The 18,663-nt window shown below is 49.3% G+C and overlaps 1 protein-coding gene across 4 annotated transcripts; it reads left to right on the top strand.

The window, feature by feature from the left end:
* The first annotated feature begins 69 nt into the window (after nt 1-69).
* Nucleotides 70-10,722, top strand: Med20 (mediator complex subunit 20). 4 transcript variants are annotated; one of them, XM_005389706.2, is made up of 5 exons: nt 70-216; nt 519-619; nt 2,055-2,209; nt 6,923-7,176; nt 9,628-10,722. In XM_005389706.2, exons 3-5 carry the CDS (start codon nt 2,065-2,067, stop codon nt 9,841-9,843), a joined length of 615 nt encoding a protein of 204 aa, XP_005389763.1. In that variant the 5' UTR covers nt 70-216; nt 519-619; nt 2,055-2,064; the 3' UTR covers nt 9,844-10,722. The 4 variants fall into 4 exon arrangements, with proteins under 4 accessions (XP_005389763.1, XP_005389762.1, XP_005389764.1 ...); XM_005389705.2 differs by lacking the exon at nt 519-619 and having other exon boundaries at nt 71-216; XM_005389707.2 differs by lacking the exons at nt 70-216; nt 519-619 and adding an exon at nt 234-308.
* Nucleotides 10,723-18,663: the final 7,941 nt, after the last annotated feature.

Below are 18,663 nucleotides of genomic sequence, written 5' to 3'. Positions count from 1 at the left end.
TACCATGGCGTCACTAGATACGTCACCGAGGGAGACACGCCCGTTTCCTGAGCACGCGCCCCCCGGCGCTCTGTTTTGACGTATTTCCGGAGCTCCTACTCTACGGAGTTCTGTGCGGGAGGGCAGGGCTTCAGTGCTTGCGGATTCTCGGAGAACCTTTCGTTTCACTTGTTTGGTAGTGCCACCCTTCGAGCCCAGCGCCATGGGAGTGACTTGGTAGGGCTTCAAGGGCATTTGCAGGGAGGCGCTTGGAATTGTGGCGGGTCTTTGGAGCCTGGAGTAACACCGGGAGGAGATTTGGGACGAAGGTCTGCTGTCTCGCGGGAGTTGAGCAAGCTATTCTCGGGTTGCTTGGATAGAGGGCCGCTGCTGGATAGAGGGCCACCGCGGGCTTTCCCCTTTTTTCCTGCCAGATGTGCTCCTTCCTTTTCGAAGGCGCCAGGGTAGGGATTTTGTCCCAGGATCCAATCATTGCTTAGTATCTTTTTTCCCCTTTTGGTACATCTTCCTGCCCGTAGGACCCTAAGATACTGTCAGGAGTGGGACTTGAGAATATAGCCTCTCCGGACCAAGATGCACCTGCGGACAGGGCCAGAGGGGGTGAGGGGAGATGAACGAGGTATATGCATGAACTGTATTGTAGGCATGCGCCTCCACGCCCGGCTTTTCCTTAAACATCTCTTTAACAAGCAACCACATCCGTGAGAGCCAGTGTCATGGAGTAGTATGCAAGTTTGTAAAGCTTTTCTGTATTTCAGTTTCCCCTTTTGTATTAAGTTTATAAGTAAACAGCACCTTTCATGGGGCTGTTGTAAAGATTCAGTTAATTCACTTAAAGGTCTTAGACCACTGCCTTTCACATATTTGATGTTTGGTGGTTGTTACCTACTACTCTAAGGGCAAGCCACATAATAGGAAGGAAACCTTGGTAGCTTTTTGTTCTGTCATTTTGATTAATTTTTTTTTTTTTTTTTTTGGTACCAGGAATCAAACTCAGGACCTTGCGCTTACCAGACAGGTGCATGTGCCGCTGAGCTATATCCCCGGCTAAATTCTTGTAAATATTGTTGTTTCTCTCTCAAGTTTATGAATCTGAGCCTCCTTTCTGTTTGTTCCTAGGCTATGGAATGGAACTTAATGTGATGGAGATGTTCCATATCAGTACTGCCCAGTGCATTATCTGCCAGCCACCTGTGGCTTGTGGCAGCTGTACTGGACAGCTCAAGTTCAGAGGGTTGATAAAAACATGCTAGGGGGCTGGGGATTTAGCTCAGCGACAAAAGCGCCTGCCTGGCAAGCGCAAGGTCGTGAGTTCGGTTCCCGGTACCGGAGAAAAACCAAAAAAATAAAAAAATAAAAATAAATAAAAATAAAATAAAAACATGCTAGCCCCAAACTGCAACTTCTCCATGATGTAGACAGAACTGAAAGAATTGCAAAGGAATCCCCCCACTTTGGTGTTATTGGGGATTGATCCCAGGGCCTTCACATAGAGCTACATTCCCAGCCTTTTTTAAAGTTATTTTAAAAAATTTGAACAGGGTCTTGCCAAGTTGCCTGGCTGGGCTTGAACTTATGACTCTCCTGTCTCAGCTCCCCATGTTACAGGCATGAGCCACCACACCTGGCTTCCCTTTCTTTTTTTTTGCGGTACTGGGGATCGAACTCATGACCTTGTGCTTGCCAAGCAGACGCTTATGCTACTGAGCTAAGTCCCCAGCCCCCAATTCCCTTTCTTATTATATGACCCTGTGTTACTCAGTCTGAGTGCTCAGACTGTGCCACCTGGAATCTTCACTTGACTATTGTCATACATCCTATGCCTGGGAGGTGCTGGTGTGGTAGGGTGTTCACTGCCTTGAGGGCGGGTAGAGTCCTAAGATCTGTGCTTTGGTTCTCAGAGGGGGTCTCAGGGATGAGGTCACTACTTCCTTGTCCTTAAGGGAAAGGGTCAAGGTATATGTCCCTGCTTAGCTGTCATTCAGGGCACAGGCAAGTGGCTTAGCCGGTGCATGCGTCTCTGGATACCCACAACTTGGTGCTTTTCTTTCCAGTGTGTCCCAGATGCCTGTGGCTGAGGGCAAGAGTGTCCAGCAGACAGTGGAGCTCCTCACCCGGAAACTGGAGATGCTGGGGGCAGAGAAGCAGGGAACGTTTTGTGTGGACTGTGAGACTTACCACACAGCTGCTTCCACTCTTGGCAGTCAAGGTCAGTGAGGTGGGCCTGTGGGGTGGCTGTGGGAATGGCTTTTGCAGACATTCATGTCTATTGACATTTACTCTTTCTGCTAAGAATGGTGTTTTGAACATTTGGCTGAATGTTGGTTTTTGAGGGGGGCTTTGTTTTGATACAGAGTCTTACTGTGTAGCCTAGGCTGGCCTTGGACTCACTGCGATCCTCCTGCTTCAGCCTCCAGAGTGCTGGGATTTCAGGCATGTGTCACACCACACCTGGCTGGCTGGCTGGATATCTAAATTCATTACTTCTTAGTCCTTTATCTCTTAGATTGGGCCTATTGTGGTCTTTTTTGCAGCTGGAACTTTTTAAAACTTTATTGAGACATAATTAAGGTATAAACAGTCATACACATTTAATGCACATGTCTTTTTTTTTTTTTTTTTTTTTTTTTTTTTTTTTGGTCTTTTTGAGACAGATCTCTCTATGCAGTTCAGGCCAGCCTTGAGCTCACTTACATAGCCTAGGCTGGCCTCAAACTTGCAATGATCCTCCTGTCTCAGCCTCTCAAGTGCTGGGATTATAGGCATGTACCACCACACCCAGTGCTAAAATGTTTTATTTTAGGGTTTTTTTTTTTTTGTTTGTTTGTTTGTTTTTTGTAGTAGGAATCAAACTCAGGACCTTGTGCTTGCCAAGCAAGGCGCTGTACTGCTGAGCTATATCCCTGGCCCTAATACACACGTCTTGATGAGTTAGCTCTACACATTATATGACATAGGGACAGATCTATGATGCTGTCAGAGAACCCAGATAATAAGCCCCTCTCATCAAAAAAGTTCTGCAGATTTTCTTTTGTAGAGTTTGAACTCTTAAAGCAGAGTTTTGGAGTGTGGTAGTGCATACCTGTAATCCCAGCACTTGGGAGGCTGAGACAGGAGGATCGACTCAAACTTGAGATCAGCTTGAACCATAATGTCTTTAACAAAAGGCAGTGTTTTTCAAGGAATTGCTGAAAAACTGCATTAAAAACACCTAGGTTACTTCCTAAAGGTGCATCTTTGTGCCACTGCTTACCAGTTACTCCAGATCTCATAATCTATATTTTAAGCTCTCCAGATAGTCCTTATATGCTCTGAAGTTTGAAGACTTGATTTAGGCCCCCAATTTTTTGTTTCATTTCTGTTTTTTGAGACAAGGTCTTGCTATGTAGGTCAGGCTGACCTTGAACTCACTAATTAGCTTTGGCTGGCCTCAGACTTGTCAGTGGTCCTCCTGTCTCAACCTCCCAAGTGCTGGGACTACAGGTGGGTGCCACCCTGCTCCTCTTAGGCCCAAGGATCTTTCTATGTGATTTTTTGAGCTTTAGAGTCTGTAGGTCTTCTGTGTGAAGCCTTCATGTTTCCTACATCTGGCCAGTGTCCTTGGCTACCTCATTGGCACAACCTTGGCTGAAGAGTCAACTTTTGGGTTTTCAGGCTAAAGTGATGAGAGGGGTGTAGATGGTGGCTGTGACAACAAAAAGGGAAAGAGGGCCTCTGCATAGAAGTTAGGGAACCTGGTTCTTTTAGCCTTGGCTCTGCAGTAACATGGCCTAGGATGGTTTCGTAATACAGAGGCTTCATTCATGGAGGCAGATGCCTGGGGGCTGGGCCCCTGCATGCTAACTACAGCAGTAGGCAGGTCCCAACACCTATGTGTGGCTGTTTCCCTTAGCTCTGCTCCTTGCATTTGTCCTGCAGAGAACATTCTCAGGCTCTTCTCGTTCCCTTTAGTCAGCGAGAGGCACAGGGGAAGATGGGCCCACTAGAGGAAGAAGAGCCAGACATTCCCGTCACTCTGCTTTGGGCAGTGCCACCAGCCACGCTGTGTCTCCTGCTTAGTAGCCCTCATTCCTGGCTCGTCTTTTCTTTCTCCTTCCAGCCCTGAGGGTGGAGCGGCTTCCTGTGTTACCTGATCATCCTGCTGGGTTTTTCTATTCTTCCAACCCTGTACGTGTTCCCTATATAAATTGCTTCTACTGAAACTTGCTGGCATAGGCTCTGGTTTTGGACTGTTCTCAATACCATTCTCCTATCTCTAAAATGAAGTGAACTTTACTGTGAAGTAGCCCAGTGTTGTGCTAATTACATGGAAATCACATGCTAATTATGTATGATACACGCAGAATCCTTAGAAGGGAGGTGCCATGCAGTGTTTAATAAATGGCAGCGCAGAGCTGTGCTGTTTCCTCTCTGATGATGTTGCAGTGCTCCCTTTGGTGGGAAGGATGACACAGTCAAGAGATAACGACACTCTGGAGGAAGAAAACACTTTGGAAGCTACAGTCTGGTTGGTGAGACAGAACTCATTCATGACACGCAGTGGGGCCAGGGGAAAGAGAGTAAACATGGGTTCCCCAATTTGCTGCCTGCAGGCTGTGTGCCTTGGGGTGCAGGTCCTTACAGCAGCCACACTGGCATCCCCAGAAGGGGTCCTTAAGGTGCAGATTGCTAGAGCCAGGCCCAGGTTTCTGACTCGAGGGGCAGGGGGCCATCTGGGGTCTGAAGGTCTGGCTTCCAGCCCCAGCTCCCCCTTCCAGTCTCTGAGAAAGGAGTCTTGTCGTTCATATCTATAGGTTTTCTGCAAGGAAAAGCTCCGTATATATTTGACTCGGTAGAGAAACGAAGAAGGCAGAAAATGGAAAGCAAGTTTCCTCTCTCATACATCAGAAGCATTAATGTGCAGGCTGCCCCTAGCCCAAGTGTTTTCTAACCAGTTCCTGCTGCTGTGGGACTTTGGCTTTGTTTTCCTCATCAGTGACAGGGAGATGGTGGCGCTGGTTCTGCTTCACCTGGTATACAATAGGAAAGAGCTTTGTTGTGATTTTTTTTTGGTTTTGTTTTGGGTTTTGGTTTTTTGAGACAGAGTGTCACTATGTAGTTCAGACTGGCCCTTGAACTATGGAGCCCAGGCATAGATTGAGCCCAGGCAAGATTGAACTTGCAGCAATCTTCCTGCTACAGCCTTCTGATTGCTGTGATTACAGGCGTGCACACCACCATGCCTGGCTGTTGCGAATTTTTTAAAAATGTCTATCATAATCGGAAGTGCGTTTTTCATTGAAAAAGTCACCACAGTTGCTGTTAAAGTAGTGCAAGACCATAACACCGCTTGTAGACCCACACAGCACGGAATTACAGGAAGTGGACCTGAGGGCAAAATGACAGAGCAGTTGGAGGGACTTTTTCTTTCTTTTTTTCTTTTTCTTTTTTGGTTTTTGAGACAGAATCTCGCTCTCACGGGTTGTTTTGAACTGGTTCAGGAGAAGGGGAAGGGTGTGGGTTGGAGGAGGGTAGGCAGGAGAGCTGGGCTGCAGGCTGTCTGCAGCGCCTGCGGTGTTCAGGAGGTGGCAGCAGAGCCGAGGTCTGCAGTCCAGGGAAGTCCCACAGCCCCTGCTGGGCCCCAGGCCTGCTGTCCTCTCCCCTTTCCCTTGCCACGTCCTTCTTCCTGCCCAGAATGTCATCCTTCCAGCTCCATTGGCTGAATCCTTTCCTCTCTCCATATTCCCCTGCAAGGCCTGTTTCCCTGCTAACTCTTGCCCACTTTAGTCTCTCCCTAGCCTGTGGTCTTTCCTGCCTTTGAGAAGACTTCTGTCTTTCCAGCTGATCATTTGGTTTATTTTGTGCTCTTTTGATCTTCTTTCAGAACATTTCTCACCTCTGTCCCTCATGAGATTGTCAGCTTCTGTTTTGTTCTGTTTTTGTTTTTCTTCTGGTACCAGGAATCGAACTCACCACCTTGGGCTTGCCAGGCAGGCGCTGTGCCACTGAGCTAAATCCCCAGCCCCAAGAGATTGTCAGCTTCTTAAGTCTAGGGCCTAGTTCTCTCCTGGGATGTCTTTGAGGCCAGCACAGTATGGGGAGATTTAATAACGTACTGAATACTTGGGATTGTGGCAGTCTGTCCATTACCTGTTTTTCGGGGTCAGTACCGGGAATCAAACTCAGAACGTCACACTTGCTGGGCAGGTGCTGCACCACTAGGCTAAATCCCTGGCCCTATCTCTTACGGTTTACTGGAGGAATCTTGCTTTCCATGGCTATAGCCTGCCTTCTTGCAGAAGACCTTCCTTCTTGCATTCATTCCTACAGAGGAATGAATGAATGGAAAACTCGTTTTTAGAAACTGGAGGAGCTCAGCTGCAGCTTGGAACTGGGTCTTCTGAGCCCAGAGCCTGAGTTCTCTCTGCTGTAGCATGCTGGTTTGCCTTCAGATGAGGTCCCAGCTTCCAGGGCCTAGCACACAAGACTTCTCATAGGCTGGCCCTGGCCTGCCTTTCCAGCCTCGTGGTCACATTCTCTGCTTTCTTGCTGCTTCGTGACCTTTTCCCTGATGCCTAAGGGGAAGAGGCCAAGGTAGGAAGCGGTGGACGTGCCAGCTGCCTCGCTGACCTTTTACTTACCGGCTCAGATATGATAATATACTAAAATGTGTGCTAGTGATCATCAGAATTAAGCGTCCTTCTCCAAGCTCCCCACACAGTTTAACAGTGAAGCAGTCATCAACCCTCTCAGAGTTCCGAGTGTGCTTGCACCCCTTCTGGTCCCCGATACCCCTCCGGAAAAGGCCTTCAATTGCAGGATCCCTCCCTCCTCCTCAGACTGCCAAGGCGGCACAGTTTGCCATCTGGCCGCCTTCCCCACCTATGACTGTGGTGGGGTCACCGGCGACAGCTCTGTGACATGTGGGGCTCTGTCCCTGCAGGTCAGCCTGGGAAGCTGATGTACGTGATGCACAACTCTGAGTACCCGCTGAGCTGCTTCGCCCTCTTCGAGAACGGCCCGTGCCTCACCGCTGACACCAACTTCGATGTGCTCATGGTGAAGCTCAAGGGCTTCTTCCAGAGCGCGAAGGCCAGCAAGATCGAGACCCGGGGCACCCGCTACCAGTACTGTGATTTCCTGGTGAAGGTGGGCACAGTCACGATGGGGCCCAGTGCGCGGGGCATCTCCGTGGAGGTAAGACTTTGGGGAGCCCGAGCAGGGTGCACAGGGGGCGGCTCAGAAAAGGGCTCTGAAGATCTGGTCCTAACCAGGGGGTGTGGTGTCCCTGGCTTGTAATCCCTGCACTGGGAGAGGCTGAGGCAGGAGGCTCCAAAGTTTGAATCCCATCTCAGCAATTTAGTGAGACCCTAAATCGAAAGGTGGGGGCTGAGGAATTAGCTCAGTGGTAGAGCCCCCTGATTCAATTCCCAGTACCACAGAAAGAACCAGAAAGGTTCCCCACTCCCGCACAGTTCAGACTGGCCTGGATGGGTGCCTCCCTGTCCCTGGCTCCCACACACCTGTGCTTCCTTTCTAGGATCTTCTGTCTTTCCTTTTTTTTGAGACAGGGTTTTGCTGTGCAATTCAGGCTGGCCTTGAGCTGACTTTGTGGCCCAGGCTGGTCTCGAACTCACAACGAACCTCCTGCCTCAGCCTCCCAAGTGCTGGGATTATAGGCGTGCGCCACCACACCTGGCTGTCCTTTCTTGAATCATTCATTTCATCTCTAGCCCAGGATGGGCAGGGAAAGTGGCTTGCACCAAGTGGAACGTGCGGGAAGCGTGGATTGCTGGAGGAGGATGGAAGGGAGGAGAGTTCGGTGTGGAGGATGGACCACGCCTGCCTGGGAGGACTGGAGGCATGCTTTCTGTGGCTTGTATCCACACAGCCCCTGTTGCCTGCACAGGCTGTGAAGCAGAAACGTGCCTTGCCTCCTGGTGTACTGTCTGCTTTCTCTCATGTGTGAGGGGCAAAGAGGGAGAGTGGCAATGGCTAATTTTGGGGTCAGTGAAAATCCACACCCTGCCACCTGCCCAGCACTGTGTGAACTTTACAAAAGTAGTCTTACAAGGCGGTCTTGAAAAATCATTTAGCATAAGATCAAAGTTGAAACACAAGAGCGATTTCTTTTTTTCCAGTACTGGGGATTGAACCTAGGGCCTTCATCCTGAGCTACTCCCCAGCCCTTTTAACTTTTTAGTTTGAGACAGGGTCTCACTAATTCACTAAATTGCTCAAGCTGGGCTCAAGCTTGCGATCGTCCTGCTTCTGCCTCCCTGTGTGCTGGGATAAGTGAGCACCACCACACCTAGCCCCACACACTTTTTGAAGTTAGTATAAGAAACACCATGAAAGAGGCACAGTGGCTCTGGGAATTCAAGTGGGAAGAGCCCTGCTGCCTGTGGAATTTCAGGGCCGAGCCTTCCTGAGCCCCGTTAGCCTGCGGTGTGCCTGGACTTGCTGAGCCCCTGGGGTCCCCCACCCTCCTCCACAGTTCCAGCTGGTACAATACACAGTCCGTGGTTTCTTCCTTCTGTTGCCTTGTGGCTGCCCTCTAGTGAAAGATTAGGAGAGAGGATGAGAAAACCTATGTGCGTGTCCTTCGGCCTCTGCCACATGGGTGGGAAACTTATTCTTAGGGTCAGAGCCAAGCCTGGGTGGACCTCGAGTGTCGAGCTTGGCCTTGGAGACACATAGGAGTCGTAGCCCACATTTACTTTCCTTTGTTTCTTCCTCATCCTTCCTTTCCTTCCTTCTTCCTTTCCTTTTCTTTCCCTCCCCATTCCCCCTTCCTTCTTTTTTTTTTTTTTTTTTGGTGGTACTGAGGATTGAACTCAGGGCCTTGTGCATGCTAGGCAAGCACTCTACCACTGAGCTACATCCCCGGCACCCCCGCTTCCTTCTCTTTTCGTTGCTTTTCTTTCCTTTTCTTTTCTCTCAGAATTTCCCTGAGCTCCCGGCTGGGGATGTAGCTCAGTGGTAGAGTGCTTGCCTAGCATGCACAAGGCCCTGAGTTCAATCCCCAGCACCAGCCCCCACCAAAAAAAAGAGAATCTCCCCAAGCTCTCCTCAAATGGCTCCCAGGGTGGCTCATTCCTGGGATCTGCCTCTGGGGCTGTGGGCAGGCCCAGCTGCAGCTGAATGTTAGATACGCCAGTGGGAAGGCTGCGGGGTATGTCAGTTGAGTATTTCCCTGGGACCAACACTATGCTAGAAGGGGTATCTTTTCTTTTTTTATTTTGGTGGGTTTTTTTTTTTTCTTCTTTTTTGGTAACAGGAATTGAACTCAGGGCCTCACACCTGCCTAGGTAGGCATTGCACTGCTGAGCTACAGTCCTGGCCCTTTTGGGGTTTTTTGTTTTTGTTTTTGTTTTTGTTTTTTTTGAGGCATAATCTCACTATGTTGTTCAGCCTGGGCTTGAGCTTGCTCATGTAGCCCAGGCTGGCCTCAAACTCACAGGATCCTCTTGCCTCTGCCTCCTAAGTGCAGGGATCATAGGCTTCACTACCATACCTGGCTCCTGGGAGCCGTGTCTTTGGCTCAGGACTGGAGAAGATGGCAAGAAATGCAGGAGAAGCAGCCCTCCTCCTTGGCCCGGCTCACCTTGCCCTGGCTCACCTTGCCCTCTGTCCCCTTGGTCCCAGGTGGAGTACGGCCCCTGTGTGGTGGCTAGTGACTGCTGGAGCCTGCTGCTCGAGTTCCTGCAGAGCTTTCTGGGCAGCCACACACCAGGGGCTCCTGCAGTGTTTGGGAACAGACACGACGCCGTCTATGGCCCAGCAGACACCATGGTCCAGTACATGGAACTCTTCAACAAGATCCGCAAGCAGCAGCAGGTGCCAGTGGCTGGGATTCGGTAGCGACTGGCAGGTTCCAGCTGAGCCACACCAGGGCCCCGGACCTCAGAACCAGAGAGACATGAGAGCGCCTCTCCCTCTGCGTCCCAGCCGTGGCTGTGTTCTGGGCTCTGCACTCCCTCCCCGTTACCCGCAAGCCTCCAGCAGCTGCTCTACCGGATTTGGCCTGTCCTCAAGAACAGTAATTAGGAAGCATGGAGATGCTTGGACCTCTGTTGCTTTAGGGGAAAGGTAGGACAGGGTGTTCCTACCCCAGCTTTGAGGGTTTGCCCCAGGTCCAGGGGCCATGCTGTGTTGAGCCCCTCCTGGAGGTAGAGGGAGGAACAGCTGACAGGGTGGCTCTGTTTTTGTGACCTGTCAGCTGTAGTGATTTGGGGGAACTGACTTTCCAAGGGTGTGGCCTGAGTCCTTTGAGCTCTCTCACATCTCCCTTTGGTTGTGAATTACATGAATACACAGGCTAAGTTATTGTAACAGAATCAAAAGGACATGGCTTTCACTGGGGGGCTGGGGATTTAGCTCAGCGGCAAAGCGCCTGCCTAGCAAGTGCACGGTTGTGAGTTCGATTCCTGGTACCGGAAGAAAAAACAAACAAACAAAAAAAGGACATGGCTTTCACTAGATAGAAGTTTAGCTTCTTTTGTTGACATTTCAGAGGTCAGCAAGAGGCCAAGGTAGATTTAATTCTGCAAGGTCATCAGGTACTCTGTTTTCTTAATCTTACTTAGCCACCCCCAGGATGTTGTCCTTACCTACAAGGCCAGAGTAGACGTTTAAGCTCCACATCCACATTCTGTTAGGGAAACAGAAAAGCTCTCTCCCTTTCCCCTCCCTTCCCTTCTTTCCTTTTCTCTTCTTTCCCTCTTTCTTTTTTTTTTTTTTTTTTTTGACTTTTTGAGACAGGGTCTCACTAGGTACTCCAGGCTAGCCTTGAGCTCACTTTGTAGCCCAGGCTGGTCTTGAACTCGGCAATGATCCTCCTGCCTCAGCCTCTCGAGTGCTGGGATTATAGATGTGCGCCACCACGCCCAGCTCTCTTTCTCTCATGCTAGAGATTGAAGCCAGGGCTTTTCCACTGAACTACATCCCCAGCCCTTTTTAAATTTTTGTATTTTGAGACAGGGTCTTGCTGAACTGTTAGGCTAGGCTTGAGAGTATGATCCTCCTTCCTTAGTCTCCCAGAGTGTGTGCCTGGCTAGGATTTCTTTTTAAAAGGCTATACAACCTAGAGTGCTCAAATCATTGTGGTCACACTTCGGAGGAAGTTATACCCTGGTCTGGGCAGCCATGTGCCCAGTGAAACTTGAGGGGTGCTGTGACTAAAAGATGAAGGATAAGCAGGGTGTGGTGGCGCAGGCTTGTAATCCCAGCACTGGGGAGGCTGAGGCAGGAGGATGGCTGCAAGTTCAAGGCTAGCTTAAAGTATATAGTGAGACCTTGTCTCAACAGCAACAAAAAAGATGAAGGAGACTGTGGGAGCTGAGGCCCAGTGAGTGACCTCTGCTCCGTGGAACTCAACAGACACACCCAGGAATGCATTGGCAGCAGTTTTGCAGTTTTGTTTATTAGCTGGGCTGGGATAAGGACCCAGCCCAGAACTACTAGGAGCTTAGCAGGATTAGTCACAGTGGGGAGTCGGTTCTGCACCCCATGCCTAAGCTCTCTGTAGCTCTCACAGCTCAGGAGAGTGGCTGAGCTTGAGCCCTGCACCAGGTTTTGTGGTTTCCTGGGTTCTTTCTCCTGGTGTCATTGGAGCCTCCAAACGACTCCTTGGCTTCCGATGCTCATGTCCCTCTCTCCTGCTACAGAAATGTCCAGCCAGGCTGACATTTGGGATATACAGAAAGGGTCTTGGCAAAACTTTTTTTGTGTTAGGGGGGTTGTTTGTCTTAAACGGTGTTGGGGATTGAGCCCCAGCCCTTTTGTATATTTAGACAGAACCGAAGTTGTTAAGTTGCCCAGGCTGGGCTTAAATTTTGCCATTCTTCTGCTTCAGCCTTCCAGGCGGCTGGAATTACAATCACACACTACCCCAGCCATTGGAAAACTGTTAATGTACATAGTGTAAGTCATTATCAAGGATACAATCCCTCCTTAAAGGCATCTAAAGAGAAACTGTTTTCAGGGCACGTACCTGCAGTAAGAGGCAAAAAACACACACCCATCCTACCTGTCCCTCCCCCCCTCCCCATCGCAGGACTGGCCATGTTTTCCTTCTGGCTTTGGCAGGAATCTTAATTCACCTTCCTAATTACAGGATCTGTTATCTTCATTTTTTGACCTTTCCTGCTTTTGTTATTTATTTTGTCTTTGCTCTTTAAATCTTGAGGTATGTTTAGATATCATCTGTACACAACAAAATGCACCAATTTTATGTTTTTAGCCTTCTGATTTATATTTGCTCTTGTCCAGGTCTATTTGTTCTTTCCTGTAGGCAGCCTCAAGACTTTTATAGAGCAAGACACTGTATAGGTGGGATTTTGCGAGTAATATGTTCCTACAAATTGAATGTGGGAAATAAGACATTTGATTTACTCACTGTAAGAAGGGGCTTGCTTCCCTGAAGCTGAAAAATAGGCATAGTATAAAAGCCTTTATATTTTGCTTTTTAGGCATAGTCTTTATTTATACTTGTTCGGCATTTTTGACTTTTGCTTGTGTTTAAGCACATACTTGTTTTTTGTTTTGTTTTCTGTTTTAGAGACAAGGTCTTGTTATGAGTTCAGGATGGGCTTGAACTCACTATGTAGCCCAGGCTGGCCTCAGACTTGCTGTGGTCTTATTGCCACAGCCTCCTAAGCACTGGGATTACATGCATGCCCCACTCTTGAGCATGTATTTGGCCAGCTTTGAATCCAATGAGTGGCAGATGAAGTTTAAACTATCATGTGGGTACTTTTGTCTACCCAGTCTGTTGTGTCGATGAAAGGAAATGTACTAAAAGATGCAGTGATGTGTTCCATTTTTTGTATCACGAGTGTGGTTCCACCCGTGGTTGCCAGCTGAACTCATGACTGGTCAGAAGGGCCAGATGCCACCTGTTGTGGGAAAGTCCGGAAGGGATTTTCACGAGTAGTTTAGGGGACAGCTGTCAATGTGTAATTTCTGCAAGTTTAGGTTGAATGAAAATTGGGTGCTATTTGTATAAATTGAAGGGGGAAAAGGCACAGTTATGCCCATTTTACAAATAAAAAATCTTAAACTAAGTGAATGGAAATGCCATATTTTTTTGCTCCTTTTGTACTTCCTTCCCACCCCTCCATCCTCTACCTGGAGCTGCTTCAGCCTCTCCCCGTCTGCGGCCCCCATGGGAGCAGCACTGGAAGCTTCTGCCCATATCGAGTTCGTGGGGATGTTTGCCAGCCTTGATTGTAGGTGCCAAGCAGGCAGCTTGAGCTCCTCTGGTTCTCCCGACCTTGATGAGGAGAGGCCGCGCCTCCCAGAGGGCTCAGAGGGAGTGAGGCTGGAGTCAGAGCCAGACTTCCTTCCCTGCAGGACTCCTGGCTGCCAGCAGGGCCACAGAGTGGCGCCTGGACCGCTGGGGCGCCCAGTGCTGTTAGGGGGAATGTGGGCCACGTTTTATATTAGCACAGGATCTCATTCTAATGAGCCAGTACTTTATTCCTTAGGAGGAGGCTGCTGTCTCACTTTTTAAGTCATTTAAAAGGGATCTCTGGTTTCAGAACAGATGATGCACGGCAACTGCAGAATCAGTCACTGCAAAAGGCAGATACTGAGGGGCCTCTGTAAGGGAGCTTGGTTCCTGCATCCGTTAAAGGCTCCAGCTGTCGCTGTCCCTGTCCCCGTCCATGCCGCCTCCTGCTGGTGGTCCTCAGATACTGTGCACCACCCCATCACATTTCTCTAGCCACCTACTGGTGTCACTGCTCCCAGAAGGATAATTGCTGGAGGCTGACCATGCCTGCCCGCCATCAGAGCTTGCCCCATCCAGGTGTCTTGAGGGTGCAGGGGGAGGCAGGTGGCGACATTTTTTTCTCTCCCAGTCCTCAAGCATGAGATTTGTGGTTGGAAATTCCCGCCTATGCATGTATTCTGGGTGTCAAAATTGGACTTGAAGCACAGGTACAATATGTAGGGAACCAAGGGCTGGACATTTTGAGTCCTTCAGTAGCTACAGAAGCAGGCAGGATGGCTGCCCAGGTCCGCTGTCTCCAAGGCCATGCCGTTACTCCACAGCGCCTTCCCCTCACAGTGGACCGCCCTGTCTGTACGTGGCCACTGTGGGCTGTGGGTCCTAACTGCCTGCAGCACAGCGGACACCACCTGTGTGACAAGTCCAGGCCTCTCCTGGGGTTTGGTGTCTGCCTTGTGAGCCTCACTTCTTAGGGGTGTTCCCCCCACAGGGACTTTCTGCCAGCACGTGAGCACTCCCAAATCAGTCTGATGCTTAAGTCTCCCTGCGCCGTCCAGCTGAGCCCGTTAGCCTTTAGTTGGCCTTATCTAGGGAAATCCTTTGCCTTTGTGTTTAATTCTTTTCTAATTAACTGAGACAAAGAACACACACCCGTCCTACCTGTCCTATACCCCAGATCACAGGACTGGATTGTGCTTAAAGAGAGAATTTGTTAGCTCCTGCTGGAGGATGAGAGGATGGTGATGCTAAAGCAGGTATGTGTGTGTGTGTGTGTGTGTTCAAGCTTCAGATACAAGCCAGGACCTTACACCTGCTAAGCACGTACTCTGCTGCTCAGCTGCACCTCTCCCCCTGCACCAGGGCTTTGGTTTTTTTTAAATGTCCAGGCTGGCCCTGAACTCCTGGTCTCAAGTGATTCTCCTGTGTCAACTTCTCGAGCTGGGACTACAAGCATGCCTCACTGTTCCTGGCAGGATAGCGGTTCTTAACATGCCAGGAGTTTTCATGCTGGAATTTCAAGAAGCCTAAGATGTCCTGAAACCAGGTGGAATTTTGTGTACCTGTGTTGTTTCTTTCTTTTTGGAATAGGATTTATGTTTCCTTAGAATGTCTGAAATATGTGATTAAAAACAGAACCAAACTTCTAAAGGGAAAACAGCTCCTGGAAGGGAAACAGCACGCAGACAGAGTGAAGCATGTTTCAGATAGGACCAGCCAGTACTTTGTGACCAGGGTCTCCCCTGCCATTTGAACCCCACACTGGGCTCCTCGCCGTACAGTCATCCCCTTCACTTTAGTCCTGCAGGCCATTCAGAGAGTGGGAAGGTGCGCTGTTTACGTACTTCCCCTACTGTAAGTTTCTCCTTCCTTTTAGAAATGAGCAGGAGAGAATGTGTGAGGAGCAGGCTTGCTTGCTGTCTGTGTGGCCCCAGAGTTCTGGTCTGCCACACTGTGGGATCTGAAAACTGAGAATAAGTATATAGGCCGGGGGTGGTGGCGCATGCCTGTAATCCCAGCACTTGGGAAGCTGAGGCAGGAGGATTGTTTTGAGTTTAAGACCAGCCTAGGCTACATAAGTGAGCTCAAGGCCAGCCTGAACAGCATAGCGAGACCCTGTCTCAAAAAGACAAAAAAAAAAAGTACATATTTTTGTTTTACAGTATGATGTGGTTGATGAGATAGAAATAGTTCCTCCCCTCTGTGATGAAATTAACTGATAAAAAAACCTTTGGGCGATGGGTGTAGCTCAGTGGTAGAGCTCTTGCCTAGGATGTGCAAGGCCCTGGGCTAAGTCTTCAACACTGCAAAACAAACACAATTTTTTTTGGAATCATCAGGGCAGACTCCTCTAATTCTTTTGCATTTTAATGTTTCATTTCCAACACACCCCTGCCTTGCCATATAGCAAGGGCCAGTTTTTAGGGTTAAGAGTGAATTCTGAACTTTCTGTGGAGGCTTTAGAAAAGCACTGAAGAATCGCATCTGTAGAGCCCAAGTTATCCTGAAGCCAGAATTGAGCACTGGCAATCTTCAGCTGTACAGGAAAGGCAAGGCTGGAGGTGTGGAGGCGACAAGTGTCCGTCTGCAGCGTGCTAGGCGTGAGACTGCTGCCTTAGACGGAGGGCGGGGTGCTCCCGCGTGGTGACTGAAGTCAGGCCCGGGTCTCTGGCTCCCATCTGCACAGTGGGAACACGGATGTCTGCCTGCCTTGTTTCAGAGTGGTTGAGCAGCTGAGAATGGCGAGGAAGAGCACTCTGGGGAAGAGTGCTCTGTCCCTGCCCTGTCTTAACAGTGCTGAGCACAGTGGTGCCTGGCAGGACATTCAGGTGGGAGGTTGCACACTCAGCGCTGGTGGAAGTTAGGCTGTAAACTGCAACACAGAGGTGCTCTTGTGACAGCAGTGTGCAGGGGTCCAGAGGAACTGTTGTAGTGATGTGTTTTTTGCAACCAGATCAACGGCACAGCTGCATGACCATCACTGGGATACGGTAATACGGTTTGTGGCTTGTTTTTTTTTTTTTTGGAAGCAGGGTCTCATTGTGTAGTTCAGGCTGACCTTAAACTCACTGTGTAGCCCAGGCTGGCCTCAAACCCTAGGTAATCCTACCGTCTCTGCCCCCTGAGTGCTGAGATTATAGGCATGCACCACCATGCCTGGCTAGAAATATGTTTTTACTTTTTTTTTTTTTTTTCGGTTTTTCTCCAGTACCAGGAACCGAACTCATGACCTTGCGCTTGCCAGGCAGGCGCTTTTGCCGCTGAGCTAAATCCCCAGCCCCTAGAAATATGTTTTTAATTCCTAGGTATGAGATTCACTGTAAAGGAAAGGGCTGGGCTGCACGAAAAGTAGAAATGCTGTAGCTTTATGTGTGAAATCAGGTCTCTATTTCTCCTCAGCCTGTCAGCCTGAACTGTTTTTGAGTGTTTTTAATCACAGGTATGATTGTGTTAATCAGTTGTAATTTTAAAGAAAGCCCAGTGTGTTCCTGCTTTTTTTTTTTTTTTTTTTTTGGTTTTTCTCCGGTACCGGGAACCGAACTCACGACCTTGCGCTTGCCAGGCAGGCGCTTTTGCCACTGAGCTAAATCCCCAGCCCCTCCTGCTTCTTATTTGCATTTGATGAACTATCTTTTCTTTTTGGGATTGGGCATTGGAGTAGGGCCTTCCTACTGAGCTACATCCCCCAGCCCTATTTATTTATTTACTTATTTATTGAGACAGTCTTGCTATTAGTTTAGACTGGCCTTGAACTCACTATGTAGTACGTGCCGGGCCTCAGACTCTCAGCAATCCTCCTGGCTTAGCCTCCCGAGGGCTGGTATTACAGGCATGCACACACCATTCTTTTGTGTGTGTGTGTCTTTTTGAGACAGGGTCTTGCTATGCAGTTCAGGCTGGCCTTGAGCTCACAACAATCCTCCTACCTCAGCCTCCCAAGTGCTGGGATTACAGGCAGGTGACACTCTGCCTGGCTTTAACTTAACTCTGAGGTTACGATAAAACTATTAATGATCCCAAAACTTTTCAGATTTTTATTACTTAAAATAGCCTCTTTCTATTCCTTTTTTTTTTTCCCGGTACTGGGAATCAAACTCACGACCTTGCGCTTCCTCTATTCTTTCTTCTGACAATTTTGAACGTTTTTATCTCAGGACCCCTTGACATTCTTAAATAGTAAGGAGAACCTCAAAAAGCTGTGTTCCTGTAGGTTATATCTATTGATGTTTACTTTATTAACACTTAAGAAAACTAGAAGTTATTAATTTGCCAGGCATGGGGACAAGCCCTTGTAATCCCAGCACTCTGGGAGGCTGAGGCAGGATGATTACAAATTTGAGTCCAGGCTGTTCAATTTAGCGATTTAGTGTGACTCTGTCTCAAAATAACAAGGGCTGGGAGGGAACGTTGCTTAGTTCGAAGGGCCTGGGTTCAATGCTTAGTACTATAAATAAATACAATTGCGTGGCAAGCCTGAGGTCATGAGTTCAATTCCCTGTACCAAAAACAAAACAAACAAACAAAAACAATAAATGCAATAAATAAATAGCTCATTTAAAGGTGAGAATAAACTCAGCACATGTTAACCTAAATGTTTTCAATGAAAAACATGTTTCAAACAATTTTGCGAAGAGCGTCACTGTTTCATGTTTCTGCAAATCCCTCGAAGGGCTGCATAGTAGATATACGGCTTTTCCTGTCCACTTTTGAATTCAATCTATCGCAATATGTTGTTTTGGTTGGAGAAGTAAAGCTGACCTGTTAGGTCAGAACAGTGTGCCCAGGAGCCCGCGCAGGCCGCTTTCTGTGTCGATTCCCGTCCCCGCGCCCCGGTCCGGGCCACCGCGTCCCGAACCCCTTCAGTCCCGGGTAGCGACCCTCTTCCCGCCCGGGCCACCGGCCCGCGTCAGCCGCGTGGTCGGCCCTGGGAGCCAGCAACTTCTGCAAACCCTGCCTCCGGAAGCCCAGGTTCCCAGGCCGCTGCTGCTTTAGGAAGACAACAAAAAAAGAGACGAGAGTGAGAAAACTGCCGCTTCACAGTGGGCAGAGATGTTGAAAATGAGCCTTCGAGAGTACAGGGGAACTCAACCCAACTCCCGGGCTCCCAGAGGAGTGCGTTGGGAGAAGGGCGGCGAGGGCGGGGAGTCTCTGGCCCTTTAAGGAGGTGGGACAGACCCGAGAGTCTGTACCTTTAAGAGTCTCTTTGTCTGGACACCTTATTTACTCTCACGTGCGTCAACCAAACTTCGGGGATTCCTGGCGCGCCTCTACGCCGCTGCCCCTCAAGTCAGGCTCCAGGGGGCTGCGTGACGATGACGGACCCGAGACGGCGCCCTCGAATCAGACCCGCGAGGAACCGGCTAGGGCCAGGGTCGCAGGCGGGAGCCGCGCGGTTGGCGCAATGCGGGGCTGTGGGCGGGGTCCCGGGGGCGGGCCAATGGGCGGGGGGG

The sequence above is a fragment of the Chinchilla lanigera genome, unplaced genomic scaffold (assembly GCF_000276665.1).
Source record: "Chinchilla lanigera isolate Chin_1 unplaced genomic scaffold, ChiLan1.0 scaffold00036, whole genome shotgun sequence".
Classification (NCBI taxonomy): Eukaryota; Metazoa; Chordata; class Mammalia; order Rodentia; family Chinchillidae; genus Chinchilla; species Chinchilla lanigera.
This window is presented reverse-complemented; position numbering and strand designations above follow the sequence as displayed.

Bases quoted from the DNA above. Each gene is read 5' to 3' on its own strand.
- Med20 (XM_005389705.2), top strand. The intron at 2,210-6,922 runs GTCAGTGAGGTG...CTGTCCCTGCAG, and splicing joins TTCCACTCTTGGCAGTCAAG to GTCAGCCTGGGAAGCTGATG. The intron at 7,177-9,627 runs GTAAGACTTTGG...CCTTGGTCCCAG, and splicing joins CGCGGGGCATCTCCGTGGAG to GTGGAGTACGGCCCCTGTGT.